This window comes from Kogia breviceps, chromosome 19 (assembly GCF_026419965.1).
Source record: "Kogia breviceps isolate mKogBre1 chromosome 19, mKogBre1 haplotype 1, whole genome shotgun sequence".
NCBI classification, from domain to species: domain Eukaryota; kingdom Metazoa; phylum Chordata; class Mammalia; order Artiodactyla; family Physeteridae; genus Kogia; species Kogia breviceps.
In genome coordinates this window covers 10,710,509-10,728,599 of record NC_081328.1, presented here as the reverse complement: position 1 = coordinate 10,728,599, position 18,091 = coordinate 10,710,509, and the positions used below count along the sequence as shown (strand labels likewise).

The window sequence follows — 18,091 nt, the reverse complement described above, 5'->3', positions numbered from 1 at the left end:
ACTGATTTCTTGGATGTGACACCAAAAGCACAGGCAACAAAAGCAAAAATAGACACCTGGAACTACATCAAACTTAAAAACTTTTATGCAAAGGACATAATCAGAGTTAAAAGGCAACCTATGGAAAGGGAGAAAATATTTGCAAATTATGTATCAGATAAAAGGTTAATATCCATAGTATATAAAGAACGTATACAACTTAACAACAAAAAATCAAATAACCTGATTTTAAAAACGGGTAAAGGACTTGAATCAACATTTTGCCAAAGGTGATCTACCAAGGCCAACGAAGATGGGAAAAGTTGCTTAATGTCAGTAATAATCAGAGAAATGCAAGTCAAAACCATATCACCTCACATCAATCAGGATGGCTACAATTAAAAAAACAAGTGTTGGAGAACAAGTGGAGAAATTGGAACCCTGTACACTGTTGGTGGGATTGTAAAATGGTGCTACTGCTATGGAAAACAGTATGGAGGTCGCTCAAAAACATTAAAAATAAAACTTCTCAATACAGATGCACTACTCTGGTGGAGGATGTTGATATTAGGGGAAGCTAAGCTTGTGTGGGCGCAGGGGGTACTATGGGAAATCTCTATCTTTCACTCAATTTTGCTGTGAATTTAAAACTGCTCTAAAGGGAATTCCCAGGTGGTCCAATGGTGAGGACTTGGCGCTTTCACTGCTGGGGCCCAGGTTCAATCCCTGGTCAAGGAACTAAGATCCCACAAGCCATGCCACGTGGCCAAAAAATAAAATAAAATAAAATAATAAAATAAAAAATAAAACGGCTCTAAAAATAACGTTTATTTTTAAAAAACAGAACTACCATATGACCCAGCAATCCCACTTCTGTGTATATATTCAAAAGAATTGAAAGCAGGATTTTGAAGAGATATCTGCACATCCATGTTCATAGCAGCAATAATCACAATAGCTAACAGGTGAAAGCAACCCAAATGCATCTACAGATGAATGGATTAACAAAATGTGGTATATACAGACAATGGAGTATTACTCAGCCTTAAAAGGAAGGAAATCCTGTCATATGCTACAACGTAAGTTACACTAATGAGCCAGTCACAAAAAGACAAATACTGTATGAATTTACTTATATGAATCAAATGCAGAGAAACAGTAAAACAGTTGTTAGCAGCAGCTAGGTCAAGGGGGAAAGGGAGAGTTGTTTAATGGGTACAGAGTTTCAGTTTTTCAAGATGAAAGAGTTGGAGATTTGTTTCACAACAATGTGAATATACTTAACACTACTGAACCATACACTTAATGGTTAAGATGGTTGATTTTATGTTTTTTACCACACAGAAAAAAGAATTTTATATAAATAGAATCATAGAATATGCAACATTTTGAGATTAACTTTTCATTCAGCATAATTCCCTTGACATCATCTAAGTTGTTTTGTGTATCAATGGTATGTTTCTTTTTATTGCTGAGTAGTATATTCCATGGTATGGATGTACCAGTTTACTCACCCATTGAAGGACATCTGGGTTGTTTCCAGTTTGCAGTTATTACTAATAAAGCTACTATGAACATTTGCATGTAAGTTTTTATGAGGATATAAGTTTTCATTTCTCTAAAATAAATGCCCAAATGTGTACTTGATGGGTTGTATGGTAAGTGTGTATTTAGTTTAACAAGAAACTGCAAACTGCTTCCACACTGGCTGTACCATTTTACATTCCTACCAGCAATGTATGAGAGATGAAGTTTTTCTGCCTCCCCTGGCCAGCATTTGGTGTTAATCTCTTTTAAGTTAACTATTCTATATAGGTATGTGGTGATATCTTACTGTGGTTTCAATTTTCATTTCCTTGGTGTTTAATGGTGTTGAACAACTTTTTATTTGCTTATTTGCCATCTGAAATGTCATTCATGTCTTTTGCTCATTTTCTAAGCAGGCTATTTTCTTTTACTGTTGAGTTTTGAAGAGTTCTTTATATTTTCTAGATCAGTCTTTTGTCAGGTAGTTTACAATTTTGTTCTTCCAGTTTGCAGCTTGTCTTTTCATTTGCCTTTCACAAACAAGTTTTTTATTTTGATGATGTCCAGTTTACCAATATTTCCTTTTATTGATCATGCTTTTGGCGCCATGTCTACTTTGCCTAGAACTACTTTGTCTTGAAATAGAAACTCTAATTAAAATACACCTTATATAAGAAATTGATAATACAATTAAAGTGTAAGCACATTCAAAAGCAAATCAATGTCTTCTAATATAAAGGACATTTTTAGGTTTTGTTGTTTATATTTTTAACAGATCCCTAACCAATGGACAAGAAAGGAGAAGAAAAGCAGAGAAGGAAGAGTAGCAGTTTTTCTAAGTTATTAGACATTAATATAGAACATCAAAAAAAGGTAAACATTTCCACTTACAAAAATTAACTTTTCAAAAATTTTCGAGAACTTAACATCATAAAGAGAAGTACACATCTCTACATCAACTGCAATAAACTACAGAATTTTTTCCTAGTTGTTTCTTTGAGGGCCAGAATCAATGGAACAGCATTGATAAAAATTTCTGATTTAGGGAATTCTCTGGCTGTCCAGTGGTTAGTATCCACACTTTCACTGCGAGGGCGCAGGTTCAATCCCTGGCTCAGGGAAGTAAGATCCCGCAAGCCACATGGCACAGCCAAAAAAAAAAAATTTCTGATTTACTTGAATTAGCCTAATACTATCTTGCACTAGGGAAAAAATTTTTAATTCTCTATTTTAACATGTATATATCTTATTTCCTAAAGACGCATTTTATTCTTATTCCCTCATTTATCTGTTCATACCAATAATTCATGTTCGTTCCCAAAATTTGCAAAATATTTGCTTTTTTAAATTTGTACTTTTCTGTGGCTGAAATGCCTTCAACCAAATATAACTATACTATGTTTACTTGGCCAGACTGGTTCCATAAGCATATACTATGCTTTCCTCTCTGAAAAGTTATTTCCCATAAACCAGTCAAGGATGGCATTAAACAGACTTCTGCAGGTCATCTAGTGTTTTAAATTCTAACAAAAATATTTCTCAATAATTTAGAAATGCAAAATCCTTCATCCTAAATTGAAGTGAGTCCATTAAAATAAAAGAATGCTTAGCATTTTACTTGCTTGAAGGAAGAGCACATCCACACTACAATTACAATAAATTAGCATGACCTCCTCAAAGAAACTTGCACTAAACAAGATCAAATAACCCAGGGATTGAAAGTCTTCTTGATATATAAAAATACTCTTCACCTGGAAAGTCAAAAAGCAACAATAATATAGTAGTAGTGAATGGATTTTCAGATTTTCCTCACTCGATATCACTCTATTAATAATGAAGGCATCTAATGTCACATTTATATGCACACATATCACCAAATATAACGTGTATTAACTCATAAACTATATGATAAAACCATATACTTGGGCACTACTTTACAGTAAGTACAGATTATACTAATATGTACAAATTAGAGTTTACTTCAGCATTTTAATATATTAAGCAGTACTTGAGAAAGTGACGTCTTCCATTACAAAAGACAAGTACATTTCATTCTGACTTTATACAAAATTAAACTACCATTACTTATAAACTAAATTTCATTACATATCAAAAATATTCAGAGTAACACAAAATTACAACTTAAAACATTTACTCCCTAATGTTAAGAAAATTCACTTACTCACTAAAAAATTAAAGACTTTCTTCCCAGCTTTACCGAGATAAAATTGACATATAACATTGTGTGTGTTTAAGGTATACATGATTCAATATATGTACATATTTTGAAATAAGATTCTGTAACATAACATCAGATGCATAATTCCTTGATGCTCCCTCCATTACAGGGATTACAAACCATCCAACACCCCTCCCTCAACCACAATGTCTGTTTCATTTATACTTTTTTCCTGACAGCATATAGTAGCTGCATTATTTCTATAACAGTGTAATGATTTCTGGATATAAAAATTCCCAAACTCTATTAAACAATTAGTAGTTTGATGAAATATAAACTTACTTTTATACTTTTCTTCCATTTCTAAATATGTGGGTAAACAACTATTAATATACAAATATTAATATTCTGCTCATCACCTAGAATCTTCTACCACTAGGGTATCCCTGTCAATAATCAGTTACTCTACTTCTGCTACTTTAAGATTATTAATGGAATTTTATGTCAGAATGCCAATACATTCTAAAAAGGCCAATGAGAAATATTAAAAATTGGGCTTTCTTTGGCCCCATCTGGACATGTAGACTAATACTCTGTGAAGGTGAAGCCAGGAATCTGTATTTTTAACATACTCCCAAGTGATTTTATTGCACAAATCTGAGAAACACACATAACTAACTCATCACAACCTACTTACATGGGTAGACAAGGAGACAAAGATTTGGGAATGTTGCAGATTACTTTAAAATATGCAATCAAAATTTCTACAGTAAAAGGAGTTCAATTATTTTACTGTTACTGCTTAAGAGATTCTTCTTGCTAGTTCTGGGATGACAGGTACCTATGAGAAAGCAACTACTGTGTTGTCAATTTTTAAAAAACTCAAGTGATCTTAAAAAAAATAAAAACCTTGTATTCTTTATAAATGCTTGTCATAAAGTATAAGTTAGTATGGTTAGAGTAGGGAATAAGTCCAATTAGTCCAATTTATTTTCTCAGAGTTAACTGTTAACACAAAAAAGCTTAGCGCTACTTTCAATCTATGACATTTTGCAGAATGTTGGTCGTAAAGTGACAATGGCTAAAACATCTTTTTATGATTACCTTAAGAATATCACTTAGATTTTAATGTGCATTATTTTGTACATAAAATTTATTAAGATGAGATCATTTCCCCAATCATTTTGGTAGTTACTGGATAAATTAAGCTCGAATATTTAAATTTATAAAACCATATTTCACAATTGTGTTAAACTGTTGCTCCCTAGAAGACAATATAGCCCATTAAAAACAACGAAGTCTCTAATAAGAAGGTCCTGAATATTAATCTAGCAGCACCACTTACTACCTGTGTGACCTTGGGCAAGTTATTGATACTCTCTTGGCCTCAATTTCCTTATTAGGAGGACTAAATTAGATAATATATGTAAAGCTCTCAGCGAAATGCTTGATAGATGCTATGCTAGTCCTCAGTAAACGTTAGCCCATATAAACATATATATAAACATATATAGCTATATAAACATATCGAGTATAAGAAGGCACACAAGAAATTATCGATGATGGCTGCTTCCAAGAAAAGCAGCCTGGGTCGGGATGGAAAGAAAGACTAAACCTTTTTTTACACTCTTTGTATTTTTAACCACTGCTTACAACACCTTTTCAAATAAATAAATACATCATCTCTTGTGCTGTGGGATTTCTTAGTGTTTAGCATTATGCACTGCAAAAACTGAACTGTGACTGTTGAATTTGCAAAGGAGTAAGTCATAGTCTAATAATACCCACAAAGAAATACACAACCTATCTGATTTCATGAATCTGTTAGGTGTTCTTACTTGCTTCACAATGGCCATTATGGTCTTAACTATAACACCTTAAACCAGAGTTTTCAACCTCGGATGACTACGTCCCTCAGGGGACATCTGGCAACAGAGACATTTTTGGTTGTCACCACTGAGGAGGTGTACTACTGGCATCTGGTGGGTAGGGGCCAAGAATGCTGCTAAACTTCTATTATGCATAGTATAGGCCTTTACAACAATAATCAGCCCAAAGTATCAGTGGTGCTGAGGCTGAGAAACTCTGCAACCCAAGGAACCATTCTGCTTCACTCAGAAAGTAACCAGGTTCTTCATTACAGTTACCAACAAAACACAACACACACACAATAAATTCTCCCCTCAAGTAATGAAGTAAAATCCTTCAGGACTGGCAGACTAGGGGTTCAATAAATTTTACTATTGTTAACCACTGTTGTTAAGTTTCTGAAATTCTAGCAGCTAGAATGGCTTACATTTGTGTGTCTACTCAGTTCAATACATTTCAAGATTTTCAAAGCATTTATTATTAAGCCTTCCAAAAGTTCACTCTAAATTATTTCAAGAGATTACAACTTACCATTCTTTCCTGTTTTCAAATGATATTTGAAAAACCAAAACGCTCAAACAATGTACTACTAACGACTAAAATACAACAGGGCCTTTATTTCAGTATGTAGCTTTATCAAGTCTTCCCAATAAACTTGATATTTTCACATTTTCCTTAAAACACTGGCCTTGGCCTGTTTTATACATTTTGAGCATGTTAATAAATAACCTTCAAAAATTTAAGAAAATATTAACAACAGTCCATTGTGTCTGATCAAAAAGACAAGAAAATTAATCAGCAGCTAAGTAACTTTATAATGAAGCGTGAAATATTACAAACTAAATCATTCTGTCCTCCAAACTTAAAGCATATCTTGGTGTGCCTTATCAAAAAGTCAACCATTAAGAAAGAGCTTTGGGAAATGTCTTATCAATATTTGGGATTAATCTTGTAAAAGAGTGCAAAACTGAACCAAGTGGCTATCAAAATTTACAGCCTGTTCACAAACAGGTTGTAAAGAATTCTGAAATACTACTACTGATAACACTGTTATTAGTCATACTTTACTTTCTTAGTAACTGCTTAACTTCTTCTACACTTTAAAATATGTATCTTTCCCATTACGAAAGAGTTGAGTACTGTTTTAATACTGATTTAGTATTTTAATACTGTTTAACAGTCCACCACACAATTAAAACTTATTCTGATTATTCTTAGGGAGAAAAAAGAACATCTTAATTCCTTCCTCCAAAACAAAACAAACCAGAAAAATACACAGAAGAGTAACGTGTGTTTGCAAATATAAGATGCAATAGTTATTCTTTCACTGCTTGCCCAATACATTTGCGATGGACACAGATATCACTAGAAATTCTCCATTCACTCCGTCACTCCCCCTTAGGATTTAGAACTTTAGTACTTGTCCAAACCTGCTTGCTCACGCTCTAATAATAAACCTAATTATACAACCTGTAACAGCCCCTGACAACCTTTTCCTTAAGAAGCCATAAAGGTGATTTAACTAACACCTCAACCTAAGTCTCAGTAAACCTATTTCAAAAACAGATGTCTTCATTCCAGCCTCTGGGTTCTGCCGAGGGCTCAGGGCCGCTGGCTGTTGAGTTGGGAGGTGAAGATCCGTCAGAACTGAGAAGGACACAAGGCTGGGCGTTGGGCAGCAGTGGTAACTGCTGGTTCATTTCTCTTTAAATCTGGCAGCACGTGGGGCGGCATTGTGAAGCCACCGACCCGCCTCCCCCCTTCCACTCCGCACACGTACGTCCCCGTCCCCACTGCGCATGCTCCGCTCACACAGTCCTAGCAGAGTCGGAGCCAACCCCCTAAAAAGTCAACCTGGAAGCCGCAAACGGCCGGAGGCCGGGACAATGGGGGAGGGGGGACGCAGGCACCTCTGGGGAGGCAGACCGGCCACCGCCCCAAGCCAGAGCCCACGGGCCTCAGCCCCGGGGACCCGCAGGCCTGCTCAGGAGCTGAAGTCGCTCGGAGCACAAAGCCCCGAGCCGGCCAGCGAGCGGCTCTCGGCTCGGCCCGCTCCTACCCTCCCCCAGCCGGGCGGCGCAGCCGGAGCCCGTGCCAGGCGGAGGCAGGCGAGGCGGCGTTCCGCGCCCCGCAGGGTTCTCAGACCCCGCGCGCCCGCGACAAGGCCGCGGAGGCCGGGGCTTTTGTTGTCCGCCACAACTCCGCGGACCCGGTGCTGCCTGGGCAGAAGTTTGGCGCGCCTCACCTATCCGCCCGGGGGCCAGTTCCTCTCGCCCACCCTGCCCCCGGCTGGCCGCCCGCGGCCCCGACAGCCGAGCCCAGGACGCGCAGCCGGGCCGGCCCAGACGCTCTTCCTGCCTCGGGGATCCGGCGGCCTCTGCCGCACCTGAGCCCGGACCCGCCCCTCCAGGGAGGGTCCGCCGGGGCTGGGGACCTACAGCCCCTCCCCCGCAACGTCCCACCGAACAGTGGGGGAGGGGGCAACCTCTCCTCCTTCCCCCAGGGCGGCAGGCGCGGTCCCGGGGCCGAGGCTGGGGCGCGTCCCCGCCCCTAATGCCCTAAGAAAGCAGGGAAAGAAGTGATGGGCCCGGCCGGGACTGGCGCCCGGGATCCCCAACCTCGCAGGCCCGCGCCCGGCCTCGACGGGGGCTGCCGCTTCCCCTCGCCCGTTCGGCCGCCCGCCCGGGAGCACCCAGGAGGTTGAGAGGAGGAGCAGGCTGCTCGCCGCGATCGCGGCCCGGGCCGGCGCCCTCTGCCCGCCCGCTCACCTGCCAGCTGTCTTCGCAGTAGCAGTGCCGACTGCAGCTCCGTCATCCTCCCCGCCAAGGGCCCGGGCTGGCGCCGGGGCTTCCGAAGGACTGGGGACAGGCTCTGGGGCTGCTGGAGCTGGGTGTGCTGAGGAACCCGGGCCCCCACAACGGGAGCGCCGAAGCCGAGGGAGGCTGGGCTGGGGCGGCGGTAGCGGCGTCTCGCTGCCGGTGCGAGTCCGCTCGCTTCAGCTTTCCTCACAGCGCCTCACGCCCGGAAGGGGAGGGTACCCGTGCCGCCGCGGCGCGCACTGGGACTTCGCTCGCCCGCTTCCCTCCTTCAACCCGCCAGTCGGCCCCACCGGTGCCTTCCCCCGCCACTGCCTCACAGCGCGCAGGGTCGCTCCACGCAGGCGCGCTGGGGCTGCCCACTTCGGAAGCTGCCCTCCCGCTAGGCCGACCCCTCTGGCTCCCTGCCCCGCCTCCGGAGGCGGAACCCCGCCCCCTCCGCTCAGTGGCCCCTGACGCCGCCATCTTGGGAAGGTCGCCGCCTGGCCGGGTGCCGGGGCCTCGGCGGGAGACGCCCCGCGGACGCCATGACAAAGAGGTCGCGGAGAGTCAAGACAGCACCTCCGGGGCGAAGCAGGTGGTTTGAGAGTGAAGGGGCCAAAAGAAGTGGTAGATGCCTAGTTGTTGGCGAGCGCCCAACAGCTATCTAACGCTCCACACATGGTGTGCGAATTAGTCATTGTTAAAGCCGAACTTAGTACTGGTGTGCCCCATTTTAAGCACACCCCCAAAATAGACTTCAGATATGCTGGTAATTCACTTTACAGAAAGTTGCACAAAAAGATTCTTGAAATAAGTAAAATGTTCTGCATCTCATAGCACAAAATGTTTAAACATCGTTAATAACCTCTATGTGTAAAGTGAGTTGAGATTACCAAAATCTGATATACACGGTACAAAATATCCAGAAGGGCATCTACTATGTAAAGTCTAAGTGTGGGAACTAGGGTTTGGAAAAAGCAACCTTACCCCGCTCTACCTCTTCTCATCCTCATCCCCACAGCTTTCTGCCTTGCATAACAGAGTCTTAATAAAGAGACGGAGCAGAGGAAAAATGATACCTAATGGCACTCAAATGTACCTGTTCCTTCAAAAATATTTACTGAACCTGCATTAACTTTGCACCTGAACTGTAGAAGACACAGAGAACACAGCTCTGTTCCTATCCTCAAAGGTCTGACAGTCTCTGTGAGCTCCAGGTAAGGTAGCCAGAGGAGGACCAGGTTCTAATACAGTTTCTTGATTCCAAATATTACTGAAAAAATTGTCCTCACTCTCCCCCTAAAACAAGAATTAAAAGGAACAAATAAACATTAAGAGTGAATCTGCAGGGCCTCCCTGGTAGCGCAGTGGTTAAGAATCCGCCTGCCAATGCAGGGGACACGGGTTCGAGCCCTGGTCTGGGAAGATCCCACATGCCGCAGAGCTACCGACCCATGCACCACAACTACCGAGCCCGCACGCTTAGAGCCCATGCTCCGCAACAAGAGAAGCCACCGCAATGAGAAGCCTGCACACTGCAATGAAGAGTAGCCCCTGCTCTCCACAACTAGAGAGAGCCTGCGTGCAGCAACAAAGACCCAATGCAGCCAAAAATAAATAAAAATAAATTTTTAAAAAGCTGGAGGGCTTCCCTGGTGGCGTAGTGGTTGAGAGTCCACCTGCCGATGCAGGGGACACGGGATCTTCCCGGTACGGGAAGATCCCACATGCCGCGGAGCAACTAAGCCCATGCACCGCAATGACTGAGACTGTGCTCTAGAGCCCGGGAGCCACAGCTACTGAGCCCGCGTGCCCCAACTACTGAAGCCCGCGCACCTAGAGCTGGTGCTCTGCAACAAGAGAAGCCACCACAATAAGAAGCCCACGCACTACAACAAAGAGTAGCCCCCTCGCTGCAACTAGAGAAAGCCCACGTGCAGAAGAAAAAAAAAAAGTGAATCTGCATAAAAACATAAATCTACCATTTAGAAAAAGGTGAATCTGGACTCCTTTGGGAAACAACTCCTTGGAGCTAACCCAGGTTTTGTGAAGCCTAAAATTTACCCCGTTTGAAGTACTCTCTTTAGGGAAAAAATTTTTTTAATTGCGTTTGAATATGATTGTCTATTTAGAATGAGAAAATAAACCACAAATAACTGTATGCTTGGAAAATTGTTCCCTTTCTCTGAGATCTCTTGAGGCAGGTTATCAGAAATTCTGCTTGATAGCACCATGGTTTCCTCTCTCACCTAAAACAAATTCCAGCCTTCCAGGGGGGCTGTAAAGCTTCCTTAGCTTTACCAGAAAAAAATCTGTTTCTGACACCATCCCTCCTTTCTGGACCAAAAATCTTTCTATTTAAGTAAATTTTTAGTTTTATCAAAGTAGTAAATACACATAGTTCATAACCAGTGTATTAAGGATTATAGTGAAAAACAAACATATTTCTCATGTGTGCCCTTCACCATTCCTAAATCCTGCTTACCAAAGGCAATCCCCCCCCCCTTTTTTTTTTAAGATGTTGGAGGTAGGAGTTTATTTATTTTTGCTGTGTTGGGTCTTCGTTTCTGTGCGAGGGCTTTCTCTAGTTGTGGCAAGCAGAGGCCATTCTTCCTCGCGGTGCGCGGGCCTCTCACTATCGTGGCCTCTCTTGTTGCAGAGCACAGGCTGCAGACGCCCAGGCTCAGCAGTTGTGGCTCACGGGCCCAGTTGCTACGCGGCATGTGGGATCTTCCCAGACCAGGGCTCGAACCCGTGTCCCCTGCATTAGCAGGCAGAGTCTCAACCACTGCACCACCAGGGAAGCCCCGGCAATCCCTTTTAACCCTTTTAGCAGTTTCTTCTCGTAGTTACCTCCATTTATTCTAAATGATATAATGCTTTTTCTTGATTTATCCATTTTAGACCTTATATATTTATTCTTATTGTAACTGATAAGGATTTAACTGTCATGCTACTTTCCATCTTTTATTCTCCTAAATCATTAAATTATATTTAGTTATAGCAATAAATGGTATTTACACTATTGTGACTTCGTAAATGTTGAAGAGGAGAGTCAAATACTATAATGGATTATATTCATTCCTTACACAGATTTCTTTTTTGGAGGCCTAGTGTTTCTAATTATACTTTTTTTTTTCTTGCACTATCTTGATTATAATTAATATCCTTCCCTTCCCTATCCCACCCCAGTGCTATTGTACCACTTATCCTATCAAGCCCTTTCTCTTGGAACTCTCCTTCCTAGAAGTCTCTGTGTTACCCTCTGACCTGGGCTGGTTGCTTTGGGCTATGCTTCGTACATAGAAGTCTTCTTAGGACTCCCCTTGGCTGCTCTCCAGGGCTCAGTCTACTGCATCCTAGATCAAGTCTAATTACTTTTTGTTACTCCCTTCTTTTGCTGGAGCATATTATCAGATAACTTCTGATGAGTATACATGAGGAAAATATTCTAAGTCCTTATAATAACAGCTGAAAATGCCATTATTTTAAACATCTATAATTAAGTGCCAGTTTAGCTGGGTATAGAATTTTATGCTTAAGATCAAATATTTTTTCTTCAAAAATGTGAAAGCATTGGTCCATTGTCTTTTATTTTATTTATTTATTTTTGCAGTACGTGGGCCTCTCACCACTGCGGAGCACAGGCTCCGGACTCGCAGGCTCAGCGGCCATGGCTCACGGGCCCAGCTGCTCCGCGGCCATGTGGGATCTTCCCGGACCGGGGCACGAACCCGCGTCCCCTGCATCAGCAGGCGGACTCCCAACCACTGAGCCACCAGGGAAGCCCATGTCCATTGTCTTTTAGCATCCAGTGTTGCTGTTGATTCTTATTCCATTGTCAGTGACCTCAGTGACCTACTTTTTTTTCTTCTCTGGATAGTCTTAGGATTTTTTTTTCTTTTTTTTTGGCTGTGTTGGGTCTTTGTTGCTGCACGCAGGCTTTCTCTAGTTGCAGTAAGCGCGGGCTACTCTTCCTTGTGGTGTGTGAGCTTCTCATTGCAGTGGCCTTTCTCGTTGTGGAGCACAGGCTTCAGTAGTTGTGGCTCATGGGCTTAGTTGCTCCACTGCATGTGGGATCTTCCCGGACTAGGGCTTGAACCCGTGTGCCCTGCATTGGCAGGTGGATTCTTAACCACTGTGCTACCAGGAAAGTCCTTTTTTTGTATTTTAAAGTATCATGATAATATGCTTTGGCTGTCTATAGGATGTTTTCTTTTTTAATTCACTGGGTTCACAGTGAGTTTTGTAGTGACAGAATGGTTGTTTTCATTTACGTACAGAAATAAGCTTAGAATAATGAGATAGTCTGCATTTTTCTGGTATGTAAAAAATTATTTTAAAAGCAGTTGGGGGCTTCCCTGGTGGCACAGTGGTTGAGAGTCAGCCTGCTGATGCAGGAGACACGGCTTTGTGCCCTGGTCTGGCAAGATCCCACATGCCGCGGAGCGGCTGGACCCATGAGCCATGGCCGCTGATCCTGCGCATCCAGAGCCTGTGCTCCGCAACGGGAGAAGCCACAAAAAAAAAAAAAAAAAAAAAAAAAAAAAAAGCAGTTGGTTTTTTTTTTTTTTTTTTTTTTTTTTTTGCAGTATGCGGGCCTCTCACTGTTGTGGCCTCTCCCGTTGCGGAGCACAGGCTCCGCGGCCATGGCTCACGGGCTTAGTTGCTCCGCGGCATGTGGGATCTTCCCGGACCAGGGCATGAACCCGTGTCTCCTGCATCGGCAGGCGGATTCTCAACCACTGCGCCACCAGGGAAGCCCTAGCAGTTGGTTTTTGTATGTTGATTCTGCAACCTCACTAAACTCTAAATTAACAATTTATAGATTATTTTTATTTTCTACGTAAATAATGTAAATCAAAATAATGATGTTTCTATTTCTTTCTTTTGATACATTGTTTCTCTTTTTGCCTCACTGTGCTGGCTAGGACCTCCAGCAGAGTTGTGTAGAAGTAGTAGTGGGCACCCTTGTTATTTTCCATTCTTAAAGGGTTATTTTGATGTTTCATTATTTTTTTCATGCTGTAGACTTTTTTGTTGATTATTTTAACAGGTTAATGAAGTTCCCTTCTATTCCTTGCTTATTAAGATTTTTTTAAATTAATTTATTTATTTTTGGCTGCGTTGGGTTTTCATTGCTGCATGTGGGCTTTCTCTAATTGTGGCGAGCAGGGGCTACTCTTCCTTGCGGTGCACAGGGCTTCTCATTGTGGTGGCTTCTCTTGCTGCGGAGCACAGGCTCTAGGCATACGGGCTTCAGTAGTTGTGGCTCGTGGGCTCTAGAGTGCAGGCTCAGTAGTTGTGGCGCATGGGCTTCATTGCTCCACAGCATGTGGGAACTTCCCAGACCAGGGTTCAAATCCGTGTCCCCTGCATTGGCAGGCAGATTCTTAACCACTGCGCCACCAGGGAAGCCCTAAGGTTTATTTTTTAAATAATCCCCAAGTCTTTATCTCCAGCCCAGATCTTTCACCAGTTCATGTCAGCACATCTAAATGTCTAACTCTGTGTTCATTGACCTAACAAATGTTCATTGAACACCTACTGTGAGCTGGAGGTGATTCTAAGACCTCAGCGCATCCAACTGTCTAACTCTGTGTTCATTGACCTAACAAATGTTTATTGAACACCTACTGTGAGCTAGAGGTGATTCTAAGACCTAGGGTCTGGGAGTAAACTAGACAGACCAAGTTCCTGCCCACATGGCACAGACATCCAGTGAGAGAGGACAATCAGTTAAAAAGGTAAACAAGTATTAAACGAGTCATCATTATAACAAGTGATATGATAGAAATAAAAAAGGTAAGGAAAAGAGTAAAGTTTAGATAAGGTAGTCAGGGAAGTCCTCTCTCAAGTGATTATATTTGAGCTGAGTTCTGAATTACAAGTAAGAGATGCCATTTGAGGATTCTGGGGAAGAGCATTCCAGGCGAGGAAAAGCTAATTCTAAGACCCTATGGTAAGAAAGACCTCGGCTTGGGACTTCCCTGGTGACGCAGTGGTTAAGAATCTGCCTACCAATGCAGGAGACATGGGTGCGAGCACTGTTCCGGGAGGATCCCACATGCTGTGGAGCAACCAAGCCCGTGCGCCACAACTACTGAGCCTGAGCTCTAGAACCTGTGAGCCACAACTACTGAGCCCGCAAGCCACAACTACCAAAGCCCGCACGCCTAGAGCCCATGTTCTGCAACAAGAGAAGCCACTGCAATGAGAAGCCTGCACACCACAACGAAGAGTAGCCCCTGCTCGCCGCAACTAGAGAAAGCCCACACACAGCAACAAAGACCCAACACAGACCATACTAAATAAAATAAAATAAATAAATCCAAAAAAAGCTTTAAAAAAAAAAGACTGTAAAACCTGAAAAAAAGTAAACCCTGAATATCAATTTAGAAATGAATAAATAAATTTATTTTTTAAAAAAAGGAGAAAGAGCTCGGCTTGTCCAACGACTAGAAAGGGGGTCAGCATGGGTGTGGCGGCCCTACTGGAACCTGATGAAAAGGGTGCTAAGAGCAGGTTGGAGAGGCAGACAGGGGTCATCTTACAAAGGAGGCCTTGTTGACCACAGGAAAGAGTCTGGATTTTAGTTTAGTTACAGTGGAAGCCTTGAGACTGGTGATTTACATTGTTTAAAACTCCCTTTGGCACTTATACAAAAGGGAAGACTTTACTGGAAGATCAGTAAGAAGGTTATTGCAGAAGATGAGGCAAAAGATGGTGGTAACTTGAACCAGAATGGGGGCAAGGATGATAAAGTAGGTGTGGGGAGGGGAGATTGGGAATGGATTTCAGATAAATTTTGGAAGTAAAACAGGAAGGGCATGCTGATGGAGCGAATGTGGGTGAAGGGGAAAGACGACTCCTAGGTTTATGACCCCTGGAAGAACTGGCTTTATTTCAAAAAGGAAGATGGGAGCAACAGGTTCAAATGGGTGATATAAAGAGATCTATTTTGGATGAGTTATATTTTAGCTCTTTATTAGACATCCAAGCAGAGATGTCAAATTAGCATATGCATACATAAGACTGGAGCTCAGAGGAGAGGCCAAGGCTATAGATTATAGATCTATAGATACAAATTTGGAGAGATCAGGTTTCCTAGGGATAGAGTGAACTGAAATTTTTTTTTTTTTTTTTGGCTGTACCACGTGGCTTGCAGGATCTTAGTTCCCCAACCAGGGCTGAACACAAAGGAGAAAAACCAGTGTGGGGTGTTAACAAAAGCCAAGACAGGAGCAAATGTTCCCAGGAGGAAGGAATGGTCAACTGCAACAGGCTATTGAGAGGTAGAGAAAGATGAAGACTGAGAAGGATGCACTGAATTTTTTTAAAAATTAAGACAGGGCTTCCCTGGTGGCGCACTGGTTGAGAATCTGCCTGCCGACGCAGGGGACACGGGTTCGTGCCCCGGTCCGGGAAGATCCCACATGCCGCGGAGCGGCTGGGCCCTGAGCCATGGCCGCTAGCCTGCGTGTCCAGAGCCTGTGCTCCGCAACGGGAGAGGCCACAGCAGTGAGGGGCCCGCGTACCGCAAAAAAATAAATAAATAAAAACTTTGTTAAAAAATAAAAAAATAAAATAAATAAAAATTAAGACAACTGGCATTCATTGGACATTCACTATGTACAAAGTAACTGAGTAACCACTTTGATGCATTACCTCACAGATTACATACATTAACCCTATTATTTCCACTCTACAGATGAGGAAACTGAGGCTTAGATTCAATGGCCTGCTCAGATGTCAAATACTCTTAAAACATAGTAAATGGTGGAATTGGGATTGAAACCTCAACTGTCTGTTGCCAAAACCTGAGCTATTACCCACTGTACTGTACAGCCTCCTGTAACAGCAGGTGTAAGAGGCTGCATTCCGTCTCCTTAATATATTAAGTTACTTAACAACTCACCCAGGCATGACCATACTACCTGTTTCACATTTCACTACCTGAAAGAATTTAGTAACATTTCACACCTGGATGTTTGTGCACTTTGTCTTCCAAATCTTTTAGGAAAATGTTCAGTGAAGAAATTTCCAGCATTAACCTGCAGGTGGTCTCAGTATTAACACTATTCTGTTCAGAGAAATCTTTATATAATGTATTCTGCTTTGGGAATTTTTTTAATTGAGGTATAATTGACATATTAGTTTCAGGTGTACAGCATAATGATTCCATGTTTGTATACACTGAGATCACCACAATAAGTCTAGTTACCATCCATCACATACATAATTAACAAAAAATTTTTTTCTTACAATGAGACTTTTAAGATGTACTCTCTTAGCAACTTTCAACTATTCAGTACAGTATTATTAACTATAGTCGCCATGATACACATTACATCCCCGTGACTTGTTTTACAACTGGAAGTTTGTACATTTTGATTCCTTTCACACTCCCCCTCCCCCACCACGCACTGAATTTTGAAACTGAGAAGCTGTTTTTGACCTTGATAGAAGGATTTTGATGGAGCAATGTTGACAGCAGGCAGAGCAAAGTGAGTTGAAGGCTAAATGCAAGATGGAAAAATAGAGATCTCAGGGCTTCCCTTCCCTGGTGGCGCAGTGGTTGAGAGTCCGCCTGCCAATGCAGGGGACACGGGTTCGTGCCCCGGTCCGGGAAGATCCCACATGCCGCGGAGCGGCTGGGCCCGTGAGCCATGGCCGCTGAGCCTGCGCGTCCGGAGCCTGTGCTCCGCAACGGGAGAAGCCACAACAGTGAGAGGCCTGCGTACTGCAAAAAAAAAAAAAAAAAAAAAGAGAGAGAGAGGTCTCAGTGTCATGTGCTTATTTGAGGTTTGTGGTCATGAACTGCAAAAGGAACCAGTAGGTCCAGCCCGGTAATTTTTTTTTTCTGGCAATTTTCAGTTGCTCAGGTGTAGGCACGAAAAACTCTCATAGCTGGGGTACATTTAGGGTTGGGGGTTAGCCAGTCAAGTAACTGGTGATTGAGAGAGAGACAGACAGGCAAGTTTGTTGAAGTTGTATGAAGAGAGTGCCTGTAGTAATGGACTCTTCTCTAAGCTGAGTAGAGAAGGAAGTGAAAATGGGAGGGAGCTGACAGTGAAAAAGTGATACCAATAATGGGGTCTTGATGAGTTTGAAGAGTTGTGTGGTGTAGACACTAAAGCAAATTGGCTGGAAGGATAGGAAATGGTGGTCAGGGTGGGTGGTTTGAAATCCAGAATTCAGTTGAGGTATGGTGTTGGGTGGTGAGTTGGTCTCCTGTGAACATAGGAGAGGCTGGAGGGTGGGGAGGGGAGGGGAGGAAGTCAAGGAGGTGACAGGCAGTACCGGACAGGTCTTCCACGTGGGTAATTAAGTCCCCAAGGACAAGAGGTGGAGTAGAATGAAGGGAAAGGCTGTGAACCAGGAGACAAAGTTATTGGTGAATGGGTCCACAGATAATAGCAATAAAGAGAGTAATAAGTGGTACAGCGGAGATGGCATTAACCTCAAAGAGCTCGGGTTTGGGAAGGTAAAGGAGAAGAAAGACTGGGAAGCAGCAGTGAGGAACCAGGAGACTATGCTAAGCCTACTGGTCCTGAGATCCATGAAATGTGAGAGAAGACAGCCTTCCCTTGAGAGGGCTGAGGAACCTGAGTCCTTAGAAGAGAGCCGGGTTCAGATAAGGCCAGGAGGTGAAGAAGTGTCCCGTAAGCACCTCAAGATACTGTGATCAGAACACACTGTCAGGGTGGGGATGCGGAGATAAATCAGGAGTGTGGGA

General features: G+C 42.8%; 1 protein-coding gene across 1 annotated transcript in view; it reads right to left on the bottom strand.

The window, feature by feature from the left end:
- UBE2G1 (ubiquitin conjugating enzyme E2 G1) overlaps positions 1-8,926 on the bottom strand; it is a 101,511-nt gene extending 92,585 nt beyond the window's left edge. Inside the window, exon 1 of the mRNA XM_059046822.2 lies at positions 8,323-8,926. Within this exon, the coding sequence (XP_058902805.1) occupies positions 8,323-8,368 (46 nt within the window). The 5' untranslated portion in view covers positions 8,369-8,926. The remainder of the gene's footprint in view (positions 1-8,322) is intronic.
- Positions 8,927-18,091: the final 9,165 nt, after the last annotated feature.